The 25,728-nt window shown below is 43.1% G+C and overlaps 1 protein-coding gene across 2 annotated transcripts in view; it reads right to left on the bottom strand.

Annotated features, from left to right (window-relative positions):
- ANK3 (ankyrin 3) overlaps positions 1–20,099 on the bottom strand; it is a 712,348-nt gene extending 692,249 nt beyond the window's left edge. Inside the window, exon 1 of one of the 2 annotated variants that reach the window (XM_089314884.1) lies at positions 19,836–20,099. In XM_089314884.1, coding sequence (XP_089171010.1) covers positions 19,836–19,892 — 57 coding nt within the window. In that variant the 5' untranslated portion in view covers positions 19,893–20,099. The remainder of the gene's footprint in view (positions 1–19,835) is intronic. The other variant, XM_089314922.1, reaches the window with a different exon arrangement.
- Between the last annotated feature and the right edge of the window lie 5,629 nt (positions 20,100–25,728).

Below are 25,728 nucleotides of genomic sequence, written 5' to 3' on the forward strand. Positions count from 1 at the left end.
ATTTGAAAGAGTTACACAGAGAAGGAAGGAAAGGTCTTCCATCAGCTAGGTCACTCTCCAGTTGGCGGCAACGGCCAGAGCTGCGCTGATCAGAAACCAGGAGCTTCTTCAGGGTCTCCCACACGGATGCAGGAGTTCAAGGACTTGGGCCATCCTCTACTGCTTTCCCAGGCCATAGCAGAGATCTGAATTGGAAGTAGAGCAGCCAGGACTCGAACCAGAGCCCATGAGGGATGCTGGCACTGCAGGCGGCAGCTTTACCCGCTACACCACAGCGCCGGCCTCAAGAGATGACTTTTTAAAAATAAAATACAACACATCAAAATTCAAAAAACATAGACAAATCCACATTTTAAACAACTGAAATTTATTCCAGGTACACAAGACTGGTTCTACATTTTAAAATCAATTAATGAGATCCATCACATCATCACACTAAAGAAGAAAAATCACAACATCTTGTCAATAGATGCAGAAAGACCATTCAACAAAATACAACACTCAATCATGATAAAAAAAAAAAAAAACTCTCACTAGACTAGTAATAGAAGGAGACTTCTAAATGTGCTCACAAACATATGTTAAAAAAAAAAAAAAAAGGCTGGCGCCGCGGCTCACTAGGCTAATCCTCCGCCTAGCGGCGCCGGCACACCGGGTTCTAGTCCCGGTCGGGGCGCCGGATTCTGTCCCGGTTGCCCCTCTTCCAGGCCAGCCCTCTGCTGTGGCCAGGGAGTGCAGTGGAGGATGGCCCAAGTCCTTGGGCCCTGCACCCCATGGGAGACCAGGAAAAAGCACCTGGCTCCTGGCTCCTGCCATCGGATCAGCGCGGTGCGCCGGCCGCAGCGCGACGGCCGCAGCGGCCATTGGAGGGTGAACCAACGGCAAAAGGAAGACCTTTCTCTCTGTCTCTCTCTCTCACTGTCCACTCTGCCTGTCAAAAAATAAAAAAATAAAAATAAAATAAAAATAAAAAATAAAAAAATAGAAAAAAAAGACTAGAGCCAACACCAATCTTACTGGTGAGAAACGAGAAACTAGTTATCTTCCCTTTTAGACCAGAAACAAGGCAAAAGTATCCATTCTCATCACTCCCTTTCAAGATTGTACTAGACCTCATTGTATTGTGTTTGTTTACAAACATAACCATTATATAAAAAATTCAAAAGAGTTGACAAACAAAAACTTCTCAAAACAATATGTGATTATCGTAAGGTTAACTTAATTGCCTTCCTATGAATGTGATATTAAAAATGCAACAACACTTATCTTAGAAAGGAAGAATGGGAGGGGAGGTGGGAGAGAAAGCAGGCAAGCAGACTTAAGTATGAAACCTAACAAAACATGTATACATTCTAGACAAGGAAAACAATCAAACTCTAATGAAACAAATCAAAGAACATCTAAGTAAATGAAGAGGCATTCGATGTTCACGAAAAAGAAGACTTATTATTATTTTTTTATTTTTTTGAAAGGCAGAGTTAGGCAGTGAGAGAAAGAGATAGAGAGAAAGGTCTTCCTTCTGTTGGTTCACCCCCCAAATGGCCACTACGGCCAGTGCTGCGCCGATCGGAAGCCAGGAGCCAGGTGCTTCCTCCTGATCTCCCACGTGGGTGCAGGGCCCAAGGACTTGGGCCATCCTCTACTGCCTTCCCAAGCCACAGCAGAGAGCTGGACTGGAAGAGGAGCAACCAGGACAGAACCAGCGCCCCAACAGGGACTAGAACCCGGAGTACCGGCACTGCAGGTGGAGGATTAGCCTAGTGAGCCGCAGCGCCAGCCAAGGAAGACTTATTATTAAGATGTCAATTTTTCACAACTTGGAGATTCAATGAAATCTCCAACAAATATCCAGCAAGTTATTTTGTAGATATAAAGAAACCAATTTAATTCTATCAATGGAAAAGCAAAAGCCCAGAATAGCCAACACAGTATCAGAAGAGGAATGACCCTACCCGATTTGAAACTTATTGTAAAACTACAGTTATGAAGACAGTATCATTTGGCCAGGGAATAGACAGATACAAGAATAGAACAGAATATAGAGGTGAGATAGAGACCCACAGAAATATATTCACATGATCTTTGACAAAGAAGGAAGACAATTTAATGGACAAAGGATACTCAACAAATGGTGTTGGAAAATTGACATCCACCAGCAAAAACACAGATCTAGCTAAAAACCTCACACCTTTCCTAAAAACTAACTCGAATTAGATCATAGACTTGATTAGAAAATGTAAAATTATGAAGCTTCTATAAGATAACAGAAAATCTGGGTGACCTTGATATTAATGATAAGGGTTTTTTGGTTTTTGTGTTTATTTTTATAAATATTTATTTTTATTTATTTGAAAGGCAGAACCACAGAGAGAAAAGGAGAGTCAGAGAGAGAGAGAGAGAGATCTTTCATCCACCGATTTACTCCACAAATGACAGCAACAGCCAAGGCTGAGCCACACTGAAGTTAGGAGCCAGGAGTTTCATCCAGGTCTCCCATGTGGGTAGCAGGGCCCTAAGGACTTGGGCCATCCTCTGTTGCTTTCCTAGGCATGTTGGCAGGGAGATCTTTCATTTAGGTCTTTTTTTTTTTTTTTTTTTTTTTTTTTTTTTTTTTTTTTTGACAGAGTGTCTTGGCTTTCCATGCCTGAAATACTCTCATGGGCTTTTCAGCTGGACCTCATGATGAGTTTTTAGACACAATACCAAAGGGACAATTCAAGAAAAATTTAAATGAGGAAAATATTTGCAAAGCATTTATCTGATAAGGAACTTATATCCTATTTATACAAAGAATTCTTTAAACAATAAACAAAACAAATCAACTTAAAAATGAGTAACTCAAAGAAGATATACAAATGCCAAATAAGCATATGAAAAGATGCTGAACATCATTAGGCATTGCAAATTAAACAGTTAAAACAAACAAAAATATACAACTATACTTCCATTGGAATGACTGAAATCAAAAAGACTGCCAAAATGCTGCAGATAAGAATGTGTAGTAACAGGAGTTCTCCTATGTCACTGCGGGAATGGAAAGTGGCAAAATGCGGTTCAGAAGGCAGCTTTCTTTTTTTTTTTTTAATATTTATTTATTTACTTGATACTCAGAGTTACACAGAGAGAGGAAAGGCAGAGAGAGAGAGAGAGAGGTCTTCTATCCAACGGTTCACTACCCAACTGGCTGCAACGGCCAGAGCTGTGCCAATCCAAAGCCAGGAGCCAGGAGCTTCTTTCTGGTCTCCCACGAGGGTGCGGGGGCCCAAGGACTTGGGCCATCTTTTGCTGCTTTCCCAGGCCACAGCAGAGAGCTGGACAGGAAGTGGAGCAGCCGAGTCTCAAACTGGCGCCCATATGGGATGCCAGCATTGCAGGCAGCAGCTTTAAGCACTACACCACAGCGCCGGCCCCAGCTGACTTTCTTAACAAAGCTATATGCTCATACCATATGATCCAGTAACTGGGCTTCTTGGTATCCTCCCAAATAATGTAGAATCTCTGTCTATACAGAAATCTACACATGAATGTTAACAGCAGCCTTATTCTTAATCGCCAAAATGGGGGAACTACCAAGGCATACTTCATACAACACGTGGGTAGATAAATTGCGGTTCATCCATATAATAATATAGTATTCAATGATACAAAAAGAAATGAAGTATCAAGCCACACGAAGACTTGGAGGGACCTTAAATGCACAATGTTAAGAGAAATAAGCCAGTCTGAAATGGCTTTATATGACATGATTCAAACTGTATGCCATTTTGGAAAAGGTAAAAGGCTAGAGGCAGCAAAATTATCTGTGGTTTTTCAGGGGTTTGTAGGGAGAGGGAAGGAATGACCAGATGGGGCACAGGAGATTTTGAGGGCAATGAAACTATTCAGTACGTAATGAACAACAGAGGAACTACACTTTTGTCAAAACCATGAGAACTGTACAACACAAAAAGTGAACACTAAAAAATGGATGGGTCATTGATAATATATCTATAGCCATTCACCAATTTAACAAGTGTATCACTCTAAACAAGGTGTTAATAACAGGGAAACTGCATTTGGGGAAGAAGGGAGGTAGATGAGGGTTCTCTCTATACTTCCTATTTGATTTTTTCTGTAAATCTAAATAGAAATGTTCTAGAAAATAAAGTTTTACAGATAGTTGGTACATACTCATGTGTGTGTGTGTGTAAAATCATATCATAAAGTATTGAAAGCAGAGATGGTGTCTCATTTGCCACTGTAAACAAGTCCCAGCAGTATGGCTGGAATAACAAGGTGTGTCAGTGTCAGATAAGTTAAAGGAATAATGCATAAAGGCACAGTAGCTCTGAAAATGCACACAAACACAATACCTGGCAGTGGGCAAAACCAACCCAAGAAGATTTTACAAAAGAGGTGACATTCAAAGAACGGGTATTAAAGTACATGAGACCTTTCCTGGCTAGATAAGAGTGCGGAGAAAATACACAGAAAACAATCTGAACAAAAACACAGGCGAGGGAGGGAGTAGATTTGGAGAATGGCAAGACAGGAACAACTACTGGAATCTCTTTGTTTGTATTTCCTTCTAAAATCAGAATAAAAGTTATTTTAGATACTACAATGAAATAACTACACTGGCAGGTTACAAAACATTCTTAAAGGGTAGGTTTTGTATATTTGCAACTCTGTACTCCAAATATGAGTTTTGTTTTTATAACATTTCTCTTTTTTTTATTTCAACTTTGCAGTGGCCTTTGGCCAAAAAAATCATAAGGGTCTTGATCTGAAAATCACAGGTGTGGAACCTGAGGGTAACAAGAAATGTACATTCCTGGATTTTTTTTTTAAATGAGGATGGGGCTACCTCAACTTTGAAAGAGAGACCTAAAAAAGGTATTTTTAGTTCCACCATAAAAATATTATTTTACTATCAAAATTCTCCCAAAATTCATTGAGTTCTACCCCAATTCCATATGCAACCTCTGAATAGTAGGCCTATGCACAAGCACCCAAATTCTTAACCAGCACTGGGAAAATTTCCACCAGCACAGATAAAAAGCCATGATAGAGAATGGAATTCTGTGACTATATGGATAAGGAACACTCAAAAGATCAAATGTACAATAAATCACAGTACAGAAATGTGTGCTAGTAAAAGTTTTCCAAAGAAACAACTGCTTTCTGCTTTTCCTAACAAATTTTTCTTTCCTTGGTTTTATTAGATTCGCCACAAAATACATTGCTCAATTTAACATACCAAACTGTATAACAAGTTAATAAGTTCTGCCTCTCCACAAAATTCCATCCCCTTAAGAGAACCACATCCAACAACAATTTATATGCATATAAATATTACAGCTACCCTTTTTCTTTCTTTTCATTTTCAAAATTGGATCACGCTACATCCACTGCTCTATAACTTGCTTTTTCCCTTAACAGTAAATAAGGTACATCTTTCTAGTTTACCATGTGTAGCTCTAACTCATTTCAAAATTATCTTCATCATACTCCACATCATGGAGAAATCATAATACATTCAACCAGCCATGCAGAGGAAAACTTAGTTTCCAGTGTTTTTGTTCTACACATATTGCTGTAAGAAACACCCTTAGCCGGCACTAGGCTAATCCTCCACCTTGCGGCGCCGGCACACCAGGTTCTAGTCCCGGTCGGGGCGCCAGATTCTGTCCTGGTTGCCCCTCTTCCAGGCCAGCTCTCTGCTGTGGCCCGGGAGTGCAGTGGAGGATGGCCCAAGTCCTTGAGCCCTGCACCCCATGGGAGACCAGGAGAAGCACCTGGCTCCTGCCATCGGATCGGTGCGGTGCGCCGGCCACAGAGTGTCAGCCGTGGCGGCCATTGGAGGGTGAGCCAACGGCAAAGGAAGACCTTTCTCTCTGTCTCTCTCTCTCTCTCACTGTCCTCTCTGCCTGTCAAAAAAAAAATATATATATATATCCTTACATATGGATAGTTATTAATTAATTAATTTAAAAGGCAAAGTGACAGAGAAAGGAAGATACAGAGACACAGAGACAGACAGACACAGACATAAATAGAGTGATTATCTTTCAGCTGTTGGTTCACTCCCCAAATGGTTGCAGGCTGGGCCACACTGAAGCCAGGAACTCCAACTGGGTCTCCCACATGGGTAGCAGGAGCCAGAGTATCTGGGCCAACCTCTACTGCCTTCCTACGCACATCAGCAGGGATCTGGATCAGAAGTGGAGCAGCCAGGACTCTCCAAAGGGATACCAGCATTCAGGTAGTAGCACCCACTGTGCCACAACGTGGTCCTCCCGTACGGATATTTTCATTTCTTCAGCAGACCTTCACAAAGCTGGGTTGCTAAAGCAGAGCTCAAAAGTGTTTTTTATTCAACTCCAGTATACAATATGCCTAAGTTCCTCACAAAAAGAGACTGGAAAACTGACACTCAAATCAGCAACATTTGGAAAAGTCCAAATCATCAGTAATCTCAAAAGAATTATTTTCTTTTGCCAGTCTGACAGATAAAATGTTACCAGGTGGAAATTAGTCATTTTACTGATTTCTATGATTCATGAATTTAACGTTTTTTCACACAGTGGGTTATTGCTTTCCCTCTTCTATGAGGTTTTGTTCAAATTCCAGGTCTGTTAATCCTTTTGGCACTTCATTCTCCTCTTCACAATGGGTCAGACCTTTGCATGTTAAAAAGAGAACATCGTGTGCCGGCGCCGCGGCTCACTAGGCTAATCCTCCACCTAGCGGCGCCGGCACACCGGGTTCTAGTCCCGGTCGGGGCACCAGATTCTGTCCCGGTTGCTCCTCTTCCAGGCCAGCTCTCTGCTGTGGCCAGGGAGTGCAGTGGAGGATGGCCCAAGTCCTTGGGCCTTGCACCCCATGGGAGACCAGGAGAAGTACCTGGCTCCTGCCATCGGATCAGCCCGGTGTGCCGGCCGCAGCGCGCTAGCCGCGGCGGTCATTGGACGGTGAACCAACGGCAAAGGAAGACCTTTCTCTCTCTCTCTCTCTCACTGTCCTCTCTGCTTGTCAAAAAAATTAATTAATTAATTAAAAAAAAAAAAAGAACACCGTGTCATAGTACCATGAATATTTCCTCCTACCATCTCTTCTGACTTTAATCATGATGTCATTTGATATATAACTTAAAAATTTTACAAATCAACTCAAAGAAAATTGCACCACTTTTGGGGCCAAAGAAGCACACAGTGGAGTTTTCGCTTTATGCATGAGATCTCTGTAACTTCACGAACTAGCTGCTACAGATCATAAGCAAGAAGAACAAAGATTAGCCATATTTTTTCATCAACTGATCACATCAGTACTCTATTCTTGAATCACTTTACAGATAAAAAGTTGGGTAAATTCATACCATTTTTCAGTTAATCAAAGAGAAAAGAGGAGGAAGTTTAGGCAAAAAAAATCTAATGTTCTTTTGCAAGAGACTTTATGAGAACAGTGAGTTCTTTATCAGAATGATAAATAGTAGAAAGGCATATTATTAACATAGATTGACACGGACATTACACACGTGTACTAAAACTCAATAGTAGTAGAAGAGGCTCCTAAAATGGTAACCGTGTGCTGCACACTGTGCTAAGTGGTTTCCTTCGGCGATCTTATGAGGTCTTCACCCTATTTAAGATGAGGAAAAGTCTTGGAAAAGCTAATTTCACTTACCCAAGGCACAAAGCTGTAATGGGATCCAAACACTAAAGTGCAGTTTGGCAGAACATGGTTGCAAGGTCAAATCCTTGAAAGGATTTTTTTTTAAATTAGATGTATAACACACGCATACTCTTGCCAAATTTCTAACGTACTTCCAAAATCTTATCATTTGTCTACTTCTGATTTAAATATGTTTTGAAAGTTTATGAAGGTCAAAATAACCTTAACACTGTCCCACAGGAGACCATGTTGATAAATACTGTTCAACTGACAAATACCTTTTTGTTCAACAGCCATCAACTTAATATCAGTTGTGCTAGATTCTAGACAAAAAAAATAGAGGAAAATGTACATACGTCCTCTGTGAGTCCACTGTCTGATTCATTAGGAAAGACAGACTGATCATTCCAATAAAATATGAGAAATGGACACAAAGTAAAAGTGACTGTCACTATCTGCAGAAGTCTCTAGATGCCTAGAAGAAATGACACTTGAGCAAAGTCTTGAAGGACTGTTAGGGATTTGCCAGGAAGAAAAAATAAAAGAATGGCACACACTAGCAAAGACTTGCACAAAGATATAGAAGAACACAAAGGCACAGTCCACTTGGGGAAAGGTTGGAGAAGCAAACATTCCACAGCCAAAATGTCATATAGTTTCATAAAAAACAAAGCACGGGGCCGGCGCCGCGGCTCACTAGGCTAATCCTCCGCCTTGCGGCACCAACAGACCGGGTTCTAGTCCCGGTCGGGGCGCCAGATTCTGTCCCGGTTGCCCCTCTTCCAGGCCAGCTCTCTGCTGTGGCCAGGGAGTGCAGTGGAGGATGGCCCAAGTGCTTGGGCCCTGCACCCCATGGGAGACCAGGAGAAGCACCTGGCTCCTGCCATCGGATCAGCGCGGGGCGCCGGCCACGGCGGCCATTGGAGGGTGAACCAACGGCAAAGGAAGACCTTTCTCTCTGTCTCTCTCTCTCTCTCACTGTCCACTCTGCCTGTCAAAAATAAATAAATAAAAAAATAAAAAATAAAAAAAACAAAGCACGAAATAGAATTATATTTGGTCAAGATGGGAAAACATTCTGTTCAATCCTAATATGCTTGGACTTTATCCTGTTTACAATGGGTGACCATAAAATGTTTTAAACTAGAGAATAACATTATTTCTTTGTTTTGTAAAGATAATGAGACTGGACGTTTTCTGGAAGACAATGTGGAAACAAGCAAACAATTTAGGCAGCTGTTCAAGTGGCCCAGGTGAAAGATGATAAAGTCCAGAACCAAAGCAGTGACATAGAGCTGGATAAGAAAAGACTGGATTCAAAAGACATTTGTGGGGAAGACCTGAAAGGACTGGTACCTCATTACATGAGATGGGAGAAAGGTCTCATTAATGACTCAGACTTCTAACTTGGGCTGACAGTGATCACTAACAGATAAAAGGCTTCTTCAGGAACCCATGCAAATGTACATTAGATATTTACTCAGCCGCCTAGTCTATCAACTTCTGGGCAAATCTGCTGCTTAAAATTAGCTTACTGGGAGACTGCAAAACAGCATGTACAACTGACAGCTTCATCACAGTTCAGATCGCAGAGAATGGAGAAGTTTGAAGCTGGTAGAAATTTTGCCAGTTGGTTGGAAACTCTGTAGAAGTTATTTGGCCAAGGACGTACACATTTGGGGTAACAGAATGAACCCAAATTTCCCAATGTAGGGAGCACTTCGCTACACTGATTCTTCAAACACCTAAAGAATCTTGAGTTCATCAGTTGTACACATGAAGAGAAACAATGGACACTCACACCAATGTAAACCATTTCATATCTAGCTGTAGCTGTGCAACACAACTGAAGTTTGCAGAATGAAGGATGGTCCTACAGGATTTTAGTTACTGTTATGTATTTGCTCTCCAGAACTCAGTAGACTAACTAAACAGCTTCCTGACCTATTTAATGTTTACTAAGATTAAAAATGCAAAAACTCCAGAGATACTAAAAATTCCAAGTATCTTAAGAAGGCAAAATTTTAAGTGTCCAATTATTTTTGAGAAGTTATTTATTGTCACTTATAGCAATATTTATTATATATTATTACTAACTTAATAAGATGCTAGGTTAGTTTAATGGAAAAGCTGTCACACTAAAAACAGCAGTGCCTTTTTAAAAATGGTACACACAAGGGCCGGCGCTGTGGCGCAGCGGGTTAACACCCTGGCATCCCTTATGGGCACCAGTTTGAGACCTGGCTGCTCCACTTCCTGTCCAGCTCCCTGCTGTGGCCTGGGAAAGCAGTAGAGGATGGCCCAAGTCCTTGGGCCCCTGCACCCACATGGGAGACCCAGAAGAAGCTCCTGGCTCCCGGCTTCAGATCGGTGCAACTCCGCCATTGCGGCCAATTAGGGAGGGAACCAACGGATGGAAGACACCCCCCCCGCCCCACCCGCCTCTCCTCTCTCTGTGTAACTCTGACTTTCAAGTAAAAAAAAAAAAAAAAGGTACACACAAAAATAAAAACTAGTATGTTCATATAACACTAAACAATCTGAATTAAGTACATTACCTAATGATACAATTTGATCCTTACAACTTGAGATGAGTAGGCATTATCATTCTCCCCATTTTTTAGTTCAAGAATCTAAATCATAGAACAGTTTGGAATCACACTTCAGGATCTTTTTCACCACTCTGCACATTAACCGACTCTAAGTATGTATCTTTTCTAGTAAATCACAATGCTATCCTTTTCTGATTATTTCATTTCAACTGTTGAGAAAGAGAAAACACAGCATTAACATTGATTTTTGTTCTCAACATTTTACTGGGTAGTACGGTAAATGAGATTCTCACACAAGAGGCAGGCCTTCATTGCATTTTACAACTGAACTTGAAACTCTCGTCTGTATACCACTCCCAGTTAGGTGAACACTGGGATCACCAAGGGCATGATCAATTTCTCTCCAGCTTCTGCAGCTTTCACTTCAATAACTGGGTGACCTTTCGGTGCCAGCAGAGTTCACCTATGATTACCAGCAACACTTCCACAGTAGCAGGGAGTGAACACTTTAGAAGGCTAATAATTTTTGGCTGACTTTTAACCATTATGACTGTTTTTTAAAACAATCTAGACACTTGGTTTCACAAAAACATACAATATACACAAAACATAACTGTAACCAACTTTTATAACTGTCATTTCAGAAAGATTACAATAAGGAGTAGAAAAGGAAAGTAAGTTGAAAACCTGATGTTATCTTGGAAGCAAAGGTCAAAGCAATGTGGAGGTAAGAGCCAAGAAACATGCAAAACAAATGAGGAAAGTTAAAGAAATTGATTCTCCAGTACAGTCTCCAAAGGAATGCAGCCCTGCCCACCAATTTTGGAGTTTTAACCTCCAGATATCAGATAAATCTGTTATATTAATCTCTCCTTTTTCTCACCACAAAAGTGACCTATTACATTTCAAATTTAACTTAGAAAACAAGTATTATAATAGAAAGTAGTATGTATGCTCCCTCAAAAAAAACCATAACTCTAGATCCTTGAAGAATAATACATTCTTGGACAACTAATTTTTAGAGATAATAGGATGCCGAGCACCTTCGAAATCTATGAAGATTGGTAGGGATACTTTGAGCATAAATTTAGAATTTAAATACTTTTTATGTTCCATTCTAATTCTGCAAAACTGATAGAGCCATCTGGCATATCAGTCTCTATTAACCAAAATGCAAAATTAACAAGGACCTTAATTTTTAAATAATACCAAAGCAGTGTACCGTATAGTAAACACTTTTTTAAAAGATTCTCTCCATGTGATAATTCACTTAAAAGTTTAGAAAACAATCCCAATTTTATATCACTTTGAACATTCATTCCATAAAACAAAAATATGAGGGTCTCTTGGGTTAAGTCTAGTGGTAACAGAATTGATCACTCTTACTACATGAGACAACAATATATTGTTTGGTTTTATTCTTTTTTTTAATTTTATTTATTTATTTATTTTTGACAGGCAGAGTGGACAGTGAGAGAGAGAGACAGAGAGAAAGGTCTTCCTTTGCCGTTGGTTCACCCTCCAATGGCCGCCATGGCCGGCGCGCTGCGGCCCGCGCACCGCATGGATCCGATGGCAGGAGCCAGGTACTTCTCCTGGTCTCCCATGGGGTGCAGGACCCAAGCACTGGGGCCATCCTCCATTGCACTCCCGGGCCACAGCAGAGAGCTGGCCTGGAAGAGAGGCAACCAGGACAGAATCCGGCGCCCTGACCAGGACTAGAACCCGGTGTGCCGGCGCTGCAGGCGGAGGATTAGCCTAGTAAGCTGCGGTGCCAGCCAGAATTTTTAACTGACATAGCAGTTTAACATTTCTATACCTCATACTCCTATTTCTTGGACCAAGCACTATACTCTTAAGGTCCATGCATATACCTTGTATCTAATCTGTTGCCTCTACTGCCATAGACAATTGCATGATGTGTGCTAGCCATCATCCCTCTCCCTCTCTCTCCCAGTTAACTTCCACCCCCCTGCACCACTGACAACACAGCAGAGAACGATCTTGGACATATCCTGCATCCATAGGATAACCAGTCAATTTGCTTAAGCAATAACTGCTGGATCATAGATAACCAGTCAATTTGCTTAAGTAATACTAGATTGCTCCGCAGGACAACTGCTCGAGTCTGTGCTTCCACCAGCAACGCAAGGCTCCCCCTTTCTTCCTTCCTTTCCTCACTTGGTTTTTCCTGTTATTAGCTTTGTCAGGACAATAAGCAAATCTAACCCTGAACTTTGTTTTTCTTTTCAAGAAATTGAAACAATCTACCCCGATTACCTAATAGGATTGTCTTGAGACACAAATTTAAAGGAATTATGTGAAAGCACTTTTAAAAATAGAAATGATTGCCTACAAATGTAAGCAATTAGTGTTATTCTTGTCCTCCCAATAGTTGTTTCTAACAGTCCTGCCTCCTCCCTCTGGATGAAGAGAGCTAAGTGAATGAGCCTAAAGCTTGGGAAATAGAACTTTCTCCTGGACACCCACACATTAAGGGGAATTGAAACAGAACGGGGAAAATACTATTTCTTCTTTGTTTACTCATCTACACATCTATTTAAGCAAATATTTATTAATGACTGATTATATTTTATATCTAGCACTCTAACACTAAAATATAAAAATCTACACAGCACGGGGCGCCGGATTCTGTCCCGGTTGCCCCTCTTCCAGGCCAGCTCTCTGCTGTGGCCAGGGAGTGCAGTGGAGGATGGCCCAAGTGCTTGGGCCCTGCACCCCATGGGAGACCAGGATAAATACCTGGCTCCTGCCATCGGATCAGCGCAGCACGCGGACCGCAGCGGCCATTGGAGGGTGAACCAATGGCAAAGGAAGACCTTTCTCTCTGTCTCACTCTCTCACTGTCCACTTTGCCTGTCAAAAAAAAAAAAATCTACACAGCAAATATGCATACTACATGAATACAACTTCCATCTATACCTTGAATTCAGCATACATTCTACTACTAAATGTATTATTTCAAACATGATAACTTCTGTTATAGAATAACAGCTATTTATTGAGTATATACTAGATCAATACTTCATATATGTTCTCTCACTTAGAACAATCCTACAAGGTGAATGTGATTTCTACAGTTCCTCATATTAGGAAACAGGTAGAGTATGACATTGTCAAAGTTCTTCAAATTGCATACTTCAATTTGGTGAATTTTACTGAATGTAAATTATGTCTCGATAAAGGTGATTCATAAATGTGCTTTCACATCCACACATATACAAGATAAAGAATTTATTATACTTAGTTTCACATTCCCTGGTATCAAGTGAAGACACTTCTTGGAGTCGTAAAAAAAATCATATTCCACCACCCTAACACTGAACAATCCTGTTACAGACCTCAATTCTCATACCTGATTCATGTATCTGAGGATCTACTTGATATTTATTTGTTCGACGTAGAAAGAGAGAACTAATCAATCATTCTCAGTATAGGAGTAATTTCTCTACTTAAATTCATTTAAATAGTTTGCTAAACTATGACATTTGGAAGACTAAGGACTAATTATTTAGGTGTATTTCCCTATGTGTGTCTGATACCCAATAACTGTCAAATACATAACAATTCAATGAAAAGAAAACCCGGAAAATCAGTATGTTTCACTGTTGAATGCTGTGTTTGCAAATTCTGGGCTTTGCTTCCCAACTGCATGTTCACTTTCTTTGGGTAACTGAAATCAGCCACAGTCAAAGTGTGAATATTTACACCACAGACATGGGCAAATGCTACAAATCAAGGTGTCTTCCTCTCCTTCTCCTTCTTCTACCACTGAGAACATCTCAAATTAAAAAAAGGAAAGGAGGGAAGAAGGGAGACAGGCAGGAGGGAAGGAAGTTCAGCATCAGACCAAGACCCATAGACCAAGCAAGTATCCCAACTCATCACCATCTATTACATGAAATGCTCATGTACTTGTATAACCCACTGAAATCCGCCTTCTTTAGTCAATGTTCAGTTACTAGCCCAAACTTACTGAGATGTGCTCTTGTGCCACTTCTCCTTGGAACTGACAAGTTTCCTGTGTTCTACAATGTCATCAATTGTAAAAAGCACAATTACTTTAATATAAGACTTCCAGGGAAAAGGAAATTATGTTTTAAAAACTGGTATGATAAACTGAAAAGTTCCCCATATTTGGAAACTTATCCTAACATCAAGAATGCCAACATGAGGGGAAAAAAAATGCTTCTTGGAAAAGAATAAAATGTTTTACTTTATGACTAATTATCTGTACCTTTCTTAGCATTAAAAAATTTTTAAATCATAAGCGATTACAGCTGGAAGGAACCTTAGACATATTTTATTCCAACTCTCTCCTTTGTCCAGTATAGAAACTGAAATTCAAGAGGTAATAAGATTCTGAGGTTACAAAGCTAATTAGTTGGAGAATGGGGACACCATTCCTTGCCTCCTGGTTTTACCATCACTGCTTTCTCTATTTCTCAAGACAAGGGTTCCAATCTAGTTCCAGTGTTACCAAGCTGCCACTTTCATTATCTTCCAGAAGCTCTGCTTCTTCATATATTAAATGAGGTAGGTTAATAATACAGGAGTACTCCAAAAAGTTCAGTGGACATGGGGCTGGAGCAGTGGCCATTTGGCCTAGCAGGTAAGACACCAGTTAGGACACCACATCCCATATTGGAGTGCCTGGGTTTGGTAGCCAGCTGCAGCTTCTGATTCCAGCTTCCTGCTGATGCAGACCCTGGGAGGCCGTGATGATGGCATAAAGACTGGGTTGCTGTTATCCACATGGAAGACCTAGACTGAATTTCTACTTACCAGCTTCTTCAGCGGGGGCCTCTGTGGGTTTCTGGAAAGTGGACCAGTAAATGGGAGCATTCTGTGTTTGTCTGTCTGTGTGTCTGTGTGTGTGACTGCCTCTCAAATTAAAAAAAAAAAAAAAAGTTAATGGAAAATGAAATTTTAAAATAAGTGTATTGGGGTCAGTGCTATAGTATAGTAGGTAAAGCTACCACCTTCAGTGCTGGCATCCCATGTGGGCACCAGTTTGTGTCCTGGCTGCTCCACTTCAGATCCAGCTCCCTGCTTTTGTGCTTGGGAAAAGCAGCAGAAAATGGCCCAAGTATCTGGGCCCCTGCCACCCACAAGGGAGACCCCGAAGAAGCTCCTGGCTTCAGCCTGGCCCAGCCCTGGCTGTTGCAGTCATCTGGGGAGTGAACCAGTGGATGGAAAATACCTCTCTCTGTAACTCTAACTTTCAAAGTAAATAAATAAATCTTTAAAAAAAAAAAAAACTAAGTTTGCTTTAGTACAAAATATTGTTAAAGCCATGAAAAGTATTTTCATAATATATAGGGTCTATAAATTCTTTGAAGACTCCTCATAAGCATAGATTTCAAGTGTATTTTGCATTAAAATAAATTTACCTTTCAATTCCATTTTGCATGAGCCTTAAAATACTCTCAAACTTACTCTCAAGTTTATTGTGAAGTATATAGAATCTACTTTGAGATGCCCAAGGAAATCATAACTGTTATTGCTGGTAGGCAATGCAATCATTTTTCAATGTTTTCAAGTTGCGTAAGTTTTCTCTAACCAAACTGGATTATGAACTTCTTAAGAGTAGTTCATTATGTACCTAAAAGTGTATTTTACGTGACAGGAGCTCAAATTCTGTGTTTAAACCGTTAATGCCGTTCCGGAACCTGAATGCCAGGTGCTTGTCATCACTCACTTGATCCTTCATTCAACAAACATTAATTGAGGACCTAGTGTGTGTCAAGCACTGTATGTGATGCTGAAGGACAAAGCTGCAGTCACAGAGCTGCTTTTGTACCAAATTCCCTCTAAAAGGCCATGACTTGCTTGGGGGAAAGGGAATGAGAAGCCCCACAAGTGCACAGCGGATCCTTAGCACCAAACCTGGCATTCCACAGGGAGGCTATGCAAGGCACAAATGCACCCAGATGCTAGAGGGGCAGAATAATGACCAATGAATCACTGCAATTATCTTGCAAACACTTTGGGAAACTGCTTTCTAGTTCAGCAACACACAGTTCAGCCACACGGAGTTACTCTACAAACACACTCAAATTAACTTCAGGTCTGCCTCCTTCCCCTACCAGGTCAGGTCCAAAAGGTACATTAGGGCCAGTGTTCCAGTATTTGTTTTTCCCTCCTATTATGTGAAAATGGCAGTAAATGGCATCTTGTCAAAGATATATAAAAATATTTTATTTCATATATTCAAGCTCTAACAACAAACACCAGATCATTGAATTTATGGTTATTAATATATATCTGAGAAAAATACTATCACCTACTCAGAAGTGAGATTATAATTGTGACTACTTCTCCCTTGTCCATCATAACATAATTCAGCCAGATACTACCTTTTCAAGAGAAGAAACACACCAAAAAACTTGTTCTATTTTGGTGACATTTGTCTTACTCCCATGATTAACTAAGGAACCTACCTGGTTCCTAGAAAAATTGATGTCCATTTGAACAGACAGATCCACCAAAAGATGTAGTTTGCCTCCTACTAAGCCTGTTTAGACAAATGCCCAAGGTATATTTCAGCCATGACTACAGGTTTTAGAGATGTTGTCACCTTTTAAAGTTCAATTGGGAAAAAAGAGAAATGGTTTTCAGATACTGCTCTTAATTATAATAGAACTTTCAGTCTGTAACTAATAGCTGGGATTTTAGTAATTAAATGTGTACATATAAAGTGGGCAATACTGAAATAACTTTAAAAACGATTATTGTGGGACCTGCAAATGGCAAATGTGTTAAGCTGATGCCTTTGATGCGGGCATCCCTTATTGGCACCAGTTCATGTACCAACTGCTCCACTTTTGATCCAGCTCCCTGCTATGGCCTGAGAAAGCAGTAAAAGATGGCCCAAGTGCTTGGGCCCCTGCACCCATGTGGGAGACTGAGATGGAGTTCCTGGCCCAGCTGTGGCCTTTGTAGCCATTTGTAGAGTGAACCAATGAATGGAAGATTTTCTCTCTCTCTCTCTCTCTCTCTCTCTAACTCTGCCTTTCAAATAAACAAATCTTTAAAAAATATCTGGATAGAAGGCAATTTAAAATGGTTGTTGTGTTCACATGTTGACATTGGATAAAAATGAAAAAATCGTGGTCAAACGTCCCTATTGTTCCAGGCACTGTAGCATTACTCCAGCATCTCTCTTGAACTCACATTTAAAGTCATGTGAACCACAGCCCAGTCAATACATACAGGGACAGGTTGCTTCATACTTGATTAGTTCATTAGCAACCCTGCTTGTTTCCAAAGGGTAAATGTTAATAATGTAAGTTTGGGGAAGTTGTAATAATTAATTAATTAATTAAAACTCACTAAGTGTTCTAATTCAAAATTGTTGTTGCAGAAAAGTGTTACATAGTCAGTTTTATCAATTTCAGGTATTTAGTTTATTCAAAAAGTGAAAATATATACAGGCGGGATTTCATATTATCTCCAACTTATACTCACAGGTTTCCTATAACAGCAATAACACTTCCTAAAAAAATACACAAACATTCTGTGCTTAAAAAATTTAAAACTTTTAAATAAACCAACCTAATGGAGATCCATTTGGGGAAAACCAGTGAGAGTTCAGAACAATCACATTCTTTTCAATTATCAAAATACTATTCTAGAATTAAGCATTTGCTCTATAAACCCATTCAGACCATGAAAGGAAAGAAAAAGATAAGTACTGAAGAAAAGAAATCCACAGTACTAATGTAACCACCACCACAAAAATACAAACAGATTCAGAATCAACAGTGTGTCCTTGGATTCCAAAACACACCACTGGTCTACACATTGTCTGAAAGGCATTGGGCTACATTCTCTGTCATGGAGCCTAACGCATTATTGTGTAGGTTACAAAACATTTATTTATGCCTTCACAGAAAGAACACTGAGAAACATCCTAAATAAAAGTCTAACTACAGTGCAAATTCACAGCTCATTTATTCATCTGTCACTGATTGGAGAGCTGAGAGAAGTAGGGCCTCTTGATCTTAGGAGCTGGGTTGCAGATATTCAAAGGAATGCCTTGTTCCAGAGGATTGGTTTTTACCTTTACATTTGCTTTCAAAATGGAAAAAAAAAAAAAAATTGCTTCCTTAAGGATGCACTGGTTTGAGCCCAGCTCAGCAGATTCTAAGGAGGCCTACACCGCCAAAGCAGCTGTCTGTGTCCACCCTGAGACACCTCCCTCCCGCCTCCCTACCAAGGCCTATCTGCTGGCCTGTTGTCCTGGAATAAGATCTGGTGTCACCCTAGGATGGCTCCCGGATGCTTTCAAGAGGAAGTGACCTCTTTCAGACCCAGACAAGCCACACTCATTCCCAAACAAGCAGAATCAAAACTCAGAATTAAGGTAGCAATTAAAAAAAAAAAAAAAAGCCTTTGGAAGACTTTCCCTGGATACCTGCAGGATTTTCAGAAGTGACAATTACAGAAAAGACATGACATGGACTACGACATTTGTGTTATCAAGGTCAATTCTACAAATTCGAAACTAGGTAAACTACAGTTATCAAGGATTTTTTAAAAAGGGTCTATTTTTCCCAAAAAACGGGATATGCACGCACAGATTTAAAAAAAAAGAAAAAAAGCCCCAGAAGGTGCGCGAAATTGAGTCTCCCTACTCTGGTGCCCCCCACCCCCTCCCAGGACTCGCAGTTCCCGGGACCTTCCGCCTCAGGCATTTCTCCGCGCAAGCAAACAGAAGTGAGCATTTAAACCAACTACCCGGTATCACACACGCAGCGGCGGCTCCAAAATGGCTATTAACGCCTCGGGGCTCAAAGGTGGCAATCGGTCGGCGGTTGTGGGGCCGAAGGACCAAGACGGCTCTCGTAGCTGCGCGGGGCCCCCCGTTTCTAGCCCGTGTGTCTTACTTGCATGCCTTCACAGGGCTCTGCAGAAGCCAAGTCCAGCACAAGCCAACCCCGGCACTGCCACTACACCTGCACCGCCCTCCACTTCTGGGTCCCCCGTCTTTAAAGCGCAGTTTGTGTTTCCACTGGATTAAATAAAGTGTCCCGACTCACCTTCCAAAAAAAAAAAAAAATCCTAACTGAAGGTAACTTTCAGAACCAGGTACATTTGCTCCCCGTCAAACATGCAGCCTACTCGGACCGTGTCCTTAGGTGGAGTTCAGCCTGGTACTACGCTGGAGGGGCGAGCCAGGATCGGGAACGCCTGCGGCCGGGAGACGGAGCGAGGGCGTCCGGAGCCCTGGGCCCTGCTTTTCGTTTTCTACACAGCTGTTTCGAAGCAGAAGCCCCAAGCCCCTGGGGCCCTCCCCGCTCCGTCCTCGGATGCGCCGCGCAGGGGAAGATCACGAGTTCGCCCCTCCGTCCCGGGCGGCAACTCGAGCCCCGCGCTCTCCGAAGCCGCCGGACCCCCATGGCTCGCAGAAATCGGTCCCCCTCCGCCTCCCCCGGCCACTGCTGCCGCCCGGCACCCCTGGGATGGGGTGGGGGGCAGGGCTCCAGGCAGCGCCCCTGTGTCCCAAAGGCTCCCGGACCCCCACCCCGCGCCTCCCGACAGCTGCGTCGCGGTGCGCCTCTGCGGGGAAGAAAGCCACAGGTAGGGGGGCGGCGCGGCGCTCACCTGCGCAGGAGGAGTGCTCTCGGCGCCGGCGGGAGAGGAGGAGGCGGAGGAGGCCATGTTGTGGGGCAGCCGCTGCGAATGCAGCTTCCAGGAACTCCGATCTCCGCCCCCGTCCCGCTCCTTCTGTCCCCAAAATGTGCGCCTTCTTGGGAAAAAGTTGGGCTTGTGGCTCAGGAACGCCGAGCGCTGAGCCGCGCCGCCCGCCCCGCGCCGCGTCTCCTCCCCCTGCTGTGTCCGCGGCGCCCGCCAGGTGCCCGCGCGGGCCGGTGCGCGGGGGGCGGGCCGGGCTCAGGTAGGGGCGCGGCGGCGGGCCGGGCAGCTGATCGCGGAGCCCCGGCCGGCCCGCGCCGGCAGCCGGCCCTCGCGGGCATGCCCAATCGAACGGCGCCCGAGGGGCTGGGCTGCGGCGGACAGGTAGCGGGTGAGAGGTGGGTGGCCTTGCCCTAACTAAGAGGGACGGAGGGGGCTCCAGAAAGAGAGGGAGGGCCAGTGCTGTTTCCTCTGGGCTGTTCAGTCGCATTCCATTAGCCATCCTCATTAGAACAGAGTAATAACCTTTGCGGATTAATCGATGCTTAGGAGCGGTTAAGAGAATAAAATCATCGTTCGGCAAAGTTGGGTTTGCCTTTTCTTTATTGTTGACTTCCAGAGTACAATCACCTCAGAAACCGCTTAGCAACTGGGTTTCCCGCCTCCCTTCCACCCCGCAGCTCTCAGATAGCTTCAGCTCCCGCGCCCGGTTTTGCTAAGCCAAACTCTGGAGCTGTCCCGGGTGCGAGGTAGGCACCGAGCCAGATCCAGCAAGGAGACGGGGAGCAGGACCCCTGCGTGTCCTAGTTTCCTGGAGCCCCAGTGACAAGGGTTCTCAGCGCTCCTATCCGGGCCCAGGCTGGCGGCACGGCTGGGTGACCAGAATTTGCTGTTCTGATGGGTGGGGGTAGAAGGGAGCAAGGTGGCTGTGCTCACATTGTTTCCCGAAAGGGGGTATAAGGGTGGGAGGGAAGCATTGAGCCCGCGCACAGAACTGGCCATAGCAGGGTGAGAATTGTATTCCTTTTCCTCTTCTCTTTCAGTTCTCCTGGTTACAGGGAGAAAGTTAAGTATTCTCTCTCAAAGGGCAGCTAAATTCCCTTTTTAGCACAGAGAGAGCAGTCCCCAAGGCTCAGAGTCCTAGGCAAGCAAGCACTGGTGTCTAGGTAGAATTTATAGCATTGTTTCATTTTCATTGTTTAGTTTCAATGCTTATTGTTAAGGTTACTTTCTATTTATAGTAGAGAAGCAAAGTTTCTTTTTTTAAGCAAGTACATACAAGTTAAAAATACCTAAGAAGAGAAATAGTTCAGGTGGGACTGGTATGAAACAAAGAATCTCAAAGGTAGGTAGGTGATGACTGAAGGGTGGGAAAGCACTAGCATTGTCCGCTAGAGTCAGCTAAAGTCCTGAGGGACTAACCAGAGAACACCTAGCTTTCGTCCGAGAGACATGTGCAGCTGACAAAACGTTTCTCTGGCATCAGCTCTGTGGCGGCCCTGTGCTGCATGCCCTCTTCACATTTAGGCCTTCCAAAAGCCTTGCAAGACAATCTGGAGATTAGCCTGGGTCACAAACTAACTCTCTAGCTGGGGCAGTCTTGAGTTTTATAAAATTCTTCAGAGTTTAAAAAATCCACAATCCCCTGAATTCTTATGTTCAATTCTGTGTGCTGTATCATGGGGAATACATAGTTTTTCCCCATTTTGCAAAGGGATCTGCATGTCTGCCCCAAAACGTTTAAGAACAACTGTTACCCCTTAAGGCTTTTAGGGTTCCTGTGGCCATGTTAGATGTTAAGGTCCATGGGAACAAAGGCCACCTTCATGTGCCTCCCACTGTGCCCTAGCCTGGCGCTGCTTCCCTCAGGCACCGAGAGCAGTGGGTTGTGCTAACTCCAATGTGAAGCAGACAAGGCAGGCTGCAGGAACCAGGGGAGGCTGTCTTGGGGAGAGCATCACCTCTGTAAATCCTGCACACACATATTTTACAACCGCAAGAGAATTGGTACACAAGAGGAGAACTCCCAGCCAGGTGGACAATGGAGGGAGGACGATGTCTGAGCACAGCAGGAACTTAACACCAGAAGTGGCACCTGGCAGAGGAGCCAGAAAGAGGCGCTTTCCTGCAGAGCCATGCAGGTCCGGTCTTTGTGAGAAACACTTGCATTGCAAAGCATCAGAGACACTTGCCTCCCTTTCTCCAGAGGCAGGCGGCTGCCCAGCTGACAGCGCTGGCTCCAGAAGGACCCTGGGAGTCTGGCAGCATCTCTCTTGCCTTTAAAAACTAAAACTAAGACTCAACCAAAGCCCTTTCCCTGCAGCCAATCACTGCCTCCAACTCTGTCCTCCTCTCTGCCCCTCTTCACAGCCAAGTGTCTTAAAAGACAGCAGTCAGGGCCAGCGTCGTGGCAGAGAGGGTAAAGCCACCGCCTGCAATGCCAGCATCCCATGTGGGCACCAGTTCATGCCCCGGCTGCTCCACCTCTGATCTAGCTCCCTACTAATGGCCTGGGAAGAGCAGTGGAAGATGGCCCAAGTGCTTGGGCCCCTGCACCCATTGGGGAGACCTGGAAGAATCTCCCGGCTCCTGGCATCGGCCTGGCTCATCCCTGGCCATTGGTGGCCATCTGGGGAGTGAACCAACAGTTAGAGGATCTCTCTCTCCCTCTCTCTCTCTCTCTTTCTCCATTCCCCTCCCTCCCTCCTCCTCTGTAGCTCTGATTTTCAAATAAATAAGTAAATATGTAAAAAACAAAAGAAGAGCAGCCAACACTGGCATCCCGCCTTTCTCACTTACACACTCCTGTATTTGCAGCAGCTCCAGTCTTTGTCCTTCCTCAGCTATTGAAATGCTCTGATTGACCTCATGTATGCCAGTTCCAGTAAGGATGTTTCCAGGCCATATCTCCATTGATCTGCCAAGGATCCTTGAGATGACTGGCCACTACCTTCCTCTTATATCTCTTAAGTTTGAACCTCAGTCTCGTTCCTCTTTTAATGCATTCTGCAGTCCCATTAAGACATCAGCTATTACATAATGACTCCTAAATCCAACTAAGACAATTTCCTTGAGCTCCAAGCTCATAGTCCATCTCAACTGAGACAGAACACATCATTTCTCCTCTATACCCACTGGCAACAGATTCATTTACTCTACCAAGTTTCTTAGGTCATTCGTTAGCAACACAGCTTCAAATCGGGTGAGAAGACTCTGCCCCTCACCCTTCCCTCCCTATCCAATCTGACACTGAGTCCTAAACAAGACTTTAAAATATCCCCCTGTCTCCATCCCCACTACCTCCCTGGATTTGACCCTGTAATCACTATGATTCATTGAGCAATTACATGTGCCAGGTCATCATGCCAATTCACATTTTCTCATCATCTCTCACCTAGAGACTACAGTAGTCTCCTACTTTTGTGTAGTGCATCAGTTCTATTTTCCAATGTTAAAATTTTCCTAAAATTTTAAATCATCACATGATTACACACTGGTTAAAATTACTTAGTAGCTCATTCTGTCCTTCAGGATAAAGATTGAACTCAGCGTGGGCCTTGCTCACTTCTTCCCCCATCTCAACTGCTCTCCGGCATCGTTTCCATCTCTATCACTTTCTCATCTGTCTCAGCCCTACCTGCCGCCCCCAGCCCCGCCACACACAGCCATTCTGTGTTAGTGACATCCCCCCAAACACCACAGCCATTGTCTATCTGAGGACAGTCCTTCCACTAGAAAACCCCTGGTCCCCTGCCTCCCCTCTGTGCTCTGCCTGGTTGGCTTCTACTCCTCCATCAAGACTCCGTTCAGCAAACAAATCTTCAAGGAAAGCTGCCCCGATGCTTTTCCTATTAAAGTGTGGTTTGTTGTCCGTCCTTTGTTCTTCCAAAATATCCTGGAGCATGTTTCTAATTGTTTTGAAGACCATGAGCATTTTTCTGCAATTTGGAAATATAAAAAATTACAAAAACCTAAAGTGGATTCATGTGAACTTATTTATAGTCTTTATTCCATTTAGTGTAACTATTTATATTTTAATTATGAACCATTGTTCCAGACCCTTTTACAGGTGTTATGTGATATACAGATTGTACCCTGTATTTCTCTTCTAAATATTCAGACTTGTAAACACATCTGCCTTCAGAGGATTCAGAAAAGGGAGACGGACCTATATAACTCTTGCTGGCCTTGCCTCTGTCCTCTTCTGAGCTTCTTGATGCTTTGACTACATTTTTTTCTTGTCCAAATTCCCTGTATCTAATGCAATATGTGGTTCAATAGAAGTTTGCTCAACACATTAAGGATATATTTTTGAATTTGAACTATACCTCATAGAACTAATTCTCAAGGTTGAAGCCTGTCCTTCCCTCCTCTGAGCTATACTAACCTCTGCATGCACATCAAACTTCTTACTGTATAATTCTTTGCATATCTCTCTCTCTCCAGTGAGACTGAGCAGGTTGAGATAGAAGATGAGATGTATTAATCGTTGTGTTTCTGAGTTTGCAGTGCCCTACAGTGTCAGCCACATTTTGTGCTAGGAATAATTATGTTAAAAGATGGAGGGAAGTGGGGGCCTGTGTTGTGGCACAGTGGGTTAAGCCATCACCTGAGATGCTGGGAGACCTAGATGGATTTCCAGGCACCTGGCTTCAGCCTGACCCAGCCTCAGCTCACAGGGAGTGAACCAGTGGATAGAAGATATCCCTCTCTCTCTTTCTCCAACCCTATCTCTGTAACTCTGGCTTCCAAGTAAATAAATAAATCTTTTTAAAAATGATAGTAAGGAGCCGGCGCTGCGGCTCACTAGGCTAATCCTCCGCCTAGCGGCGCCGGCACACCGGGTTCTAGTCCTGGTCGGGGTGCCAGATTCTGTCCCGGTTGCCCCTCTTCCAGTCCAGCTCTCTGCTGTGGCCAGGGAGGGCAGTGGAGGATGGCCTAAGTGCTTGGGCCCTGCACCCGCATGGGAGACCAGGAGGAAGTACCTGGCCTTTGGATCAGCGCGGTGCGCCAGCCGCAGCGGCCATTGGAGGGTGAACCAACGGAAAAGGAAGACCTTTCTCTCTGTGTGTCTCTCTCACTGTCCACACTGCCTGTCAAAAAAAAAAAAAAAAAAAAGATAGTAAAGAGGAAGAAGGTAGAGAGAAGGGAGGATAACGTGGGAGACAGTGACTTGATTTCTATTCATAGGACTCTAACAGGGTATTCTGAACTCAATTTGGTTTAAAAGAAACTTTTTGTTTGTATCTTAATGGAAAATCACTTAAACTTGTATTATACCTATAGAGTAAAAACAAAATATTTTTATAAATTTCCCATTTTTTTCCATATGCTCCCTGAGAACCTCTCTCTTTGTTATAAAGGAAAATTAGCATGTGATAAAGGGGCATGAAATTTGGTCCCAGAGGCAAACTTCCTCCTTGATGTGGACAGAAGGAGTGAAAAGAACTGAAGAGATAATGACATAGGATGTGATCAGTGTTCCTTAATGCCCATCCTTTGGCTGCCTAATGCTATGTCAAGAACCACCACTAGAAAGGGAACTGTAGAGATTTTTCCCTTTCCTCACTCAGCTTCTGCATTTAGGGTATTTCTCTGCAGCTATAATCAGACACTCTATTCTTTCCAGAATAGTTTCTACTATAATTAGACTCTGAACGTGAAGATTATGTTTAAATAGTAGGAGCTTCCCACCTGGATATCAGTAAGAGAGAAAGACTGATTAAAAAAAAAAGATTTATTTTATTTATTTGAAAGAAAGTTACAGAAAGAGGTAGAGACAGAAAGGTCTTCTATCTGCTGGTTCACTCCCCAGATGGCCACAAGGGCCGGAGCTGCGCTGATCCAAAGCCAGGATTCAGGA

The sequence above is a fragment of the Oryctolagus cuniculus genome, chromosome 15 (genome assembly GCF_051225735.1).
Source record: "Oryctolagus cuniculus isolate XC-2025 breed Fujian yellow rabbit chromosome 15, ASM5122573v1, whole genome shotgun sequence".
NCBI classification, from domain to species: domain Eukaryota; kingdom Metazoa; phylum Chordata; class Mammalia; order Lagomorpha; family Leporidae; genus Oryctolagus; species Oryctolagus cuniculus.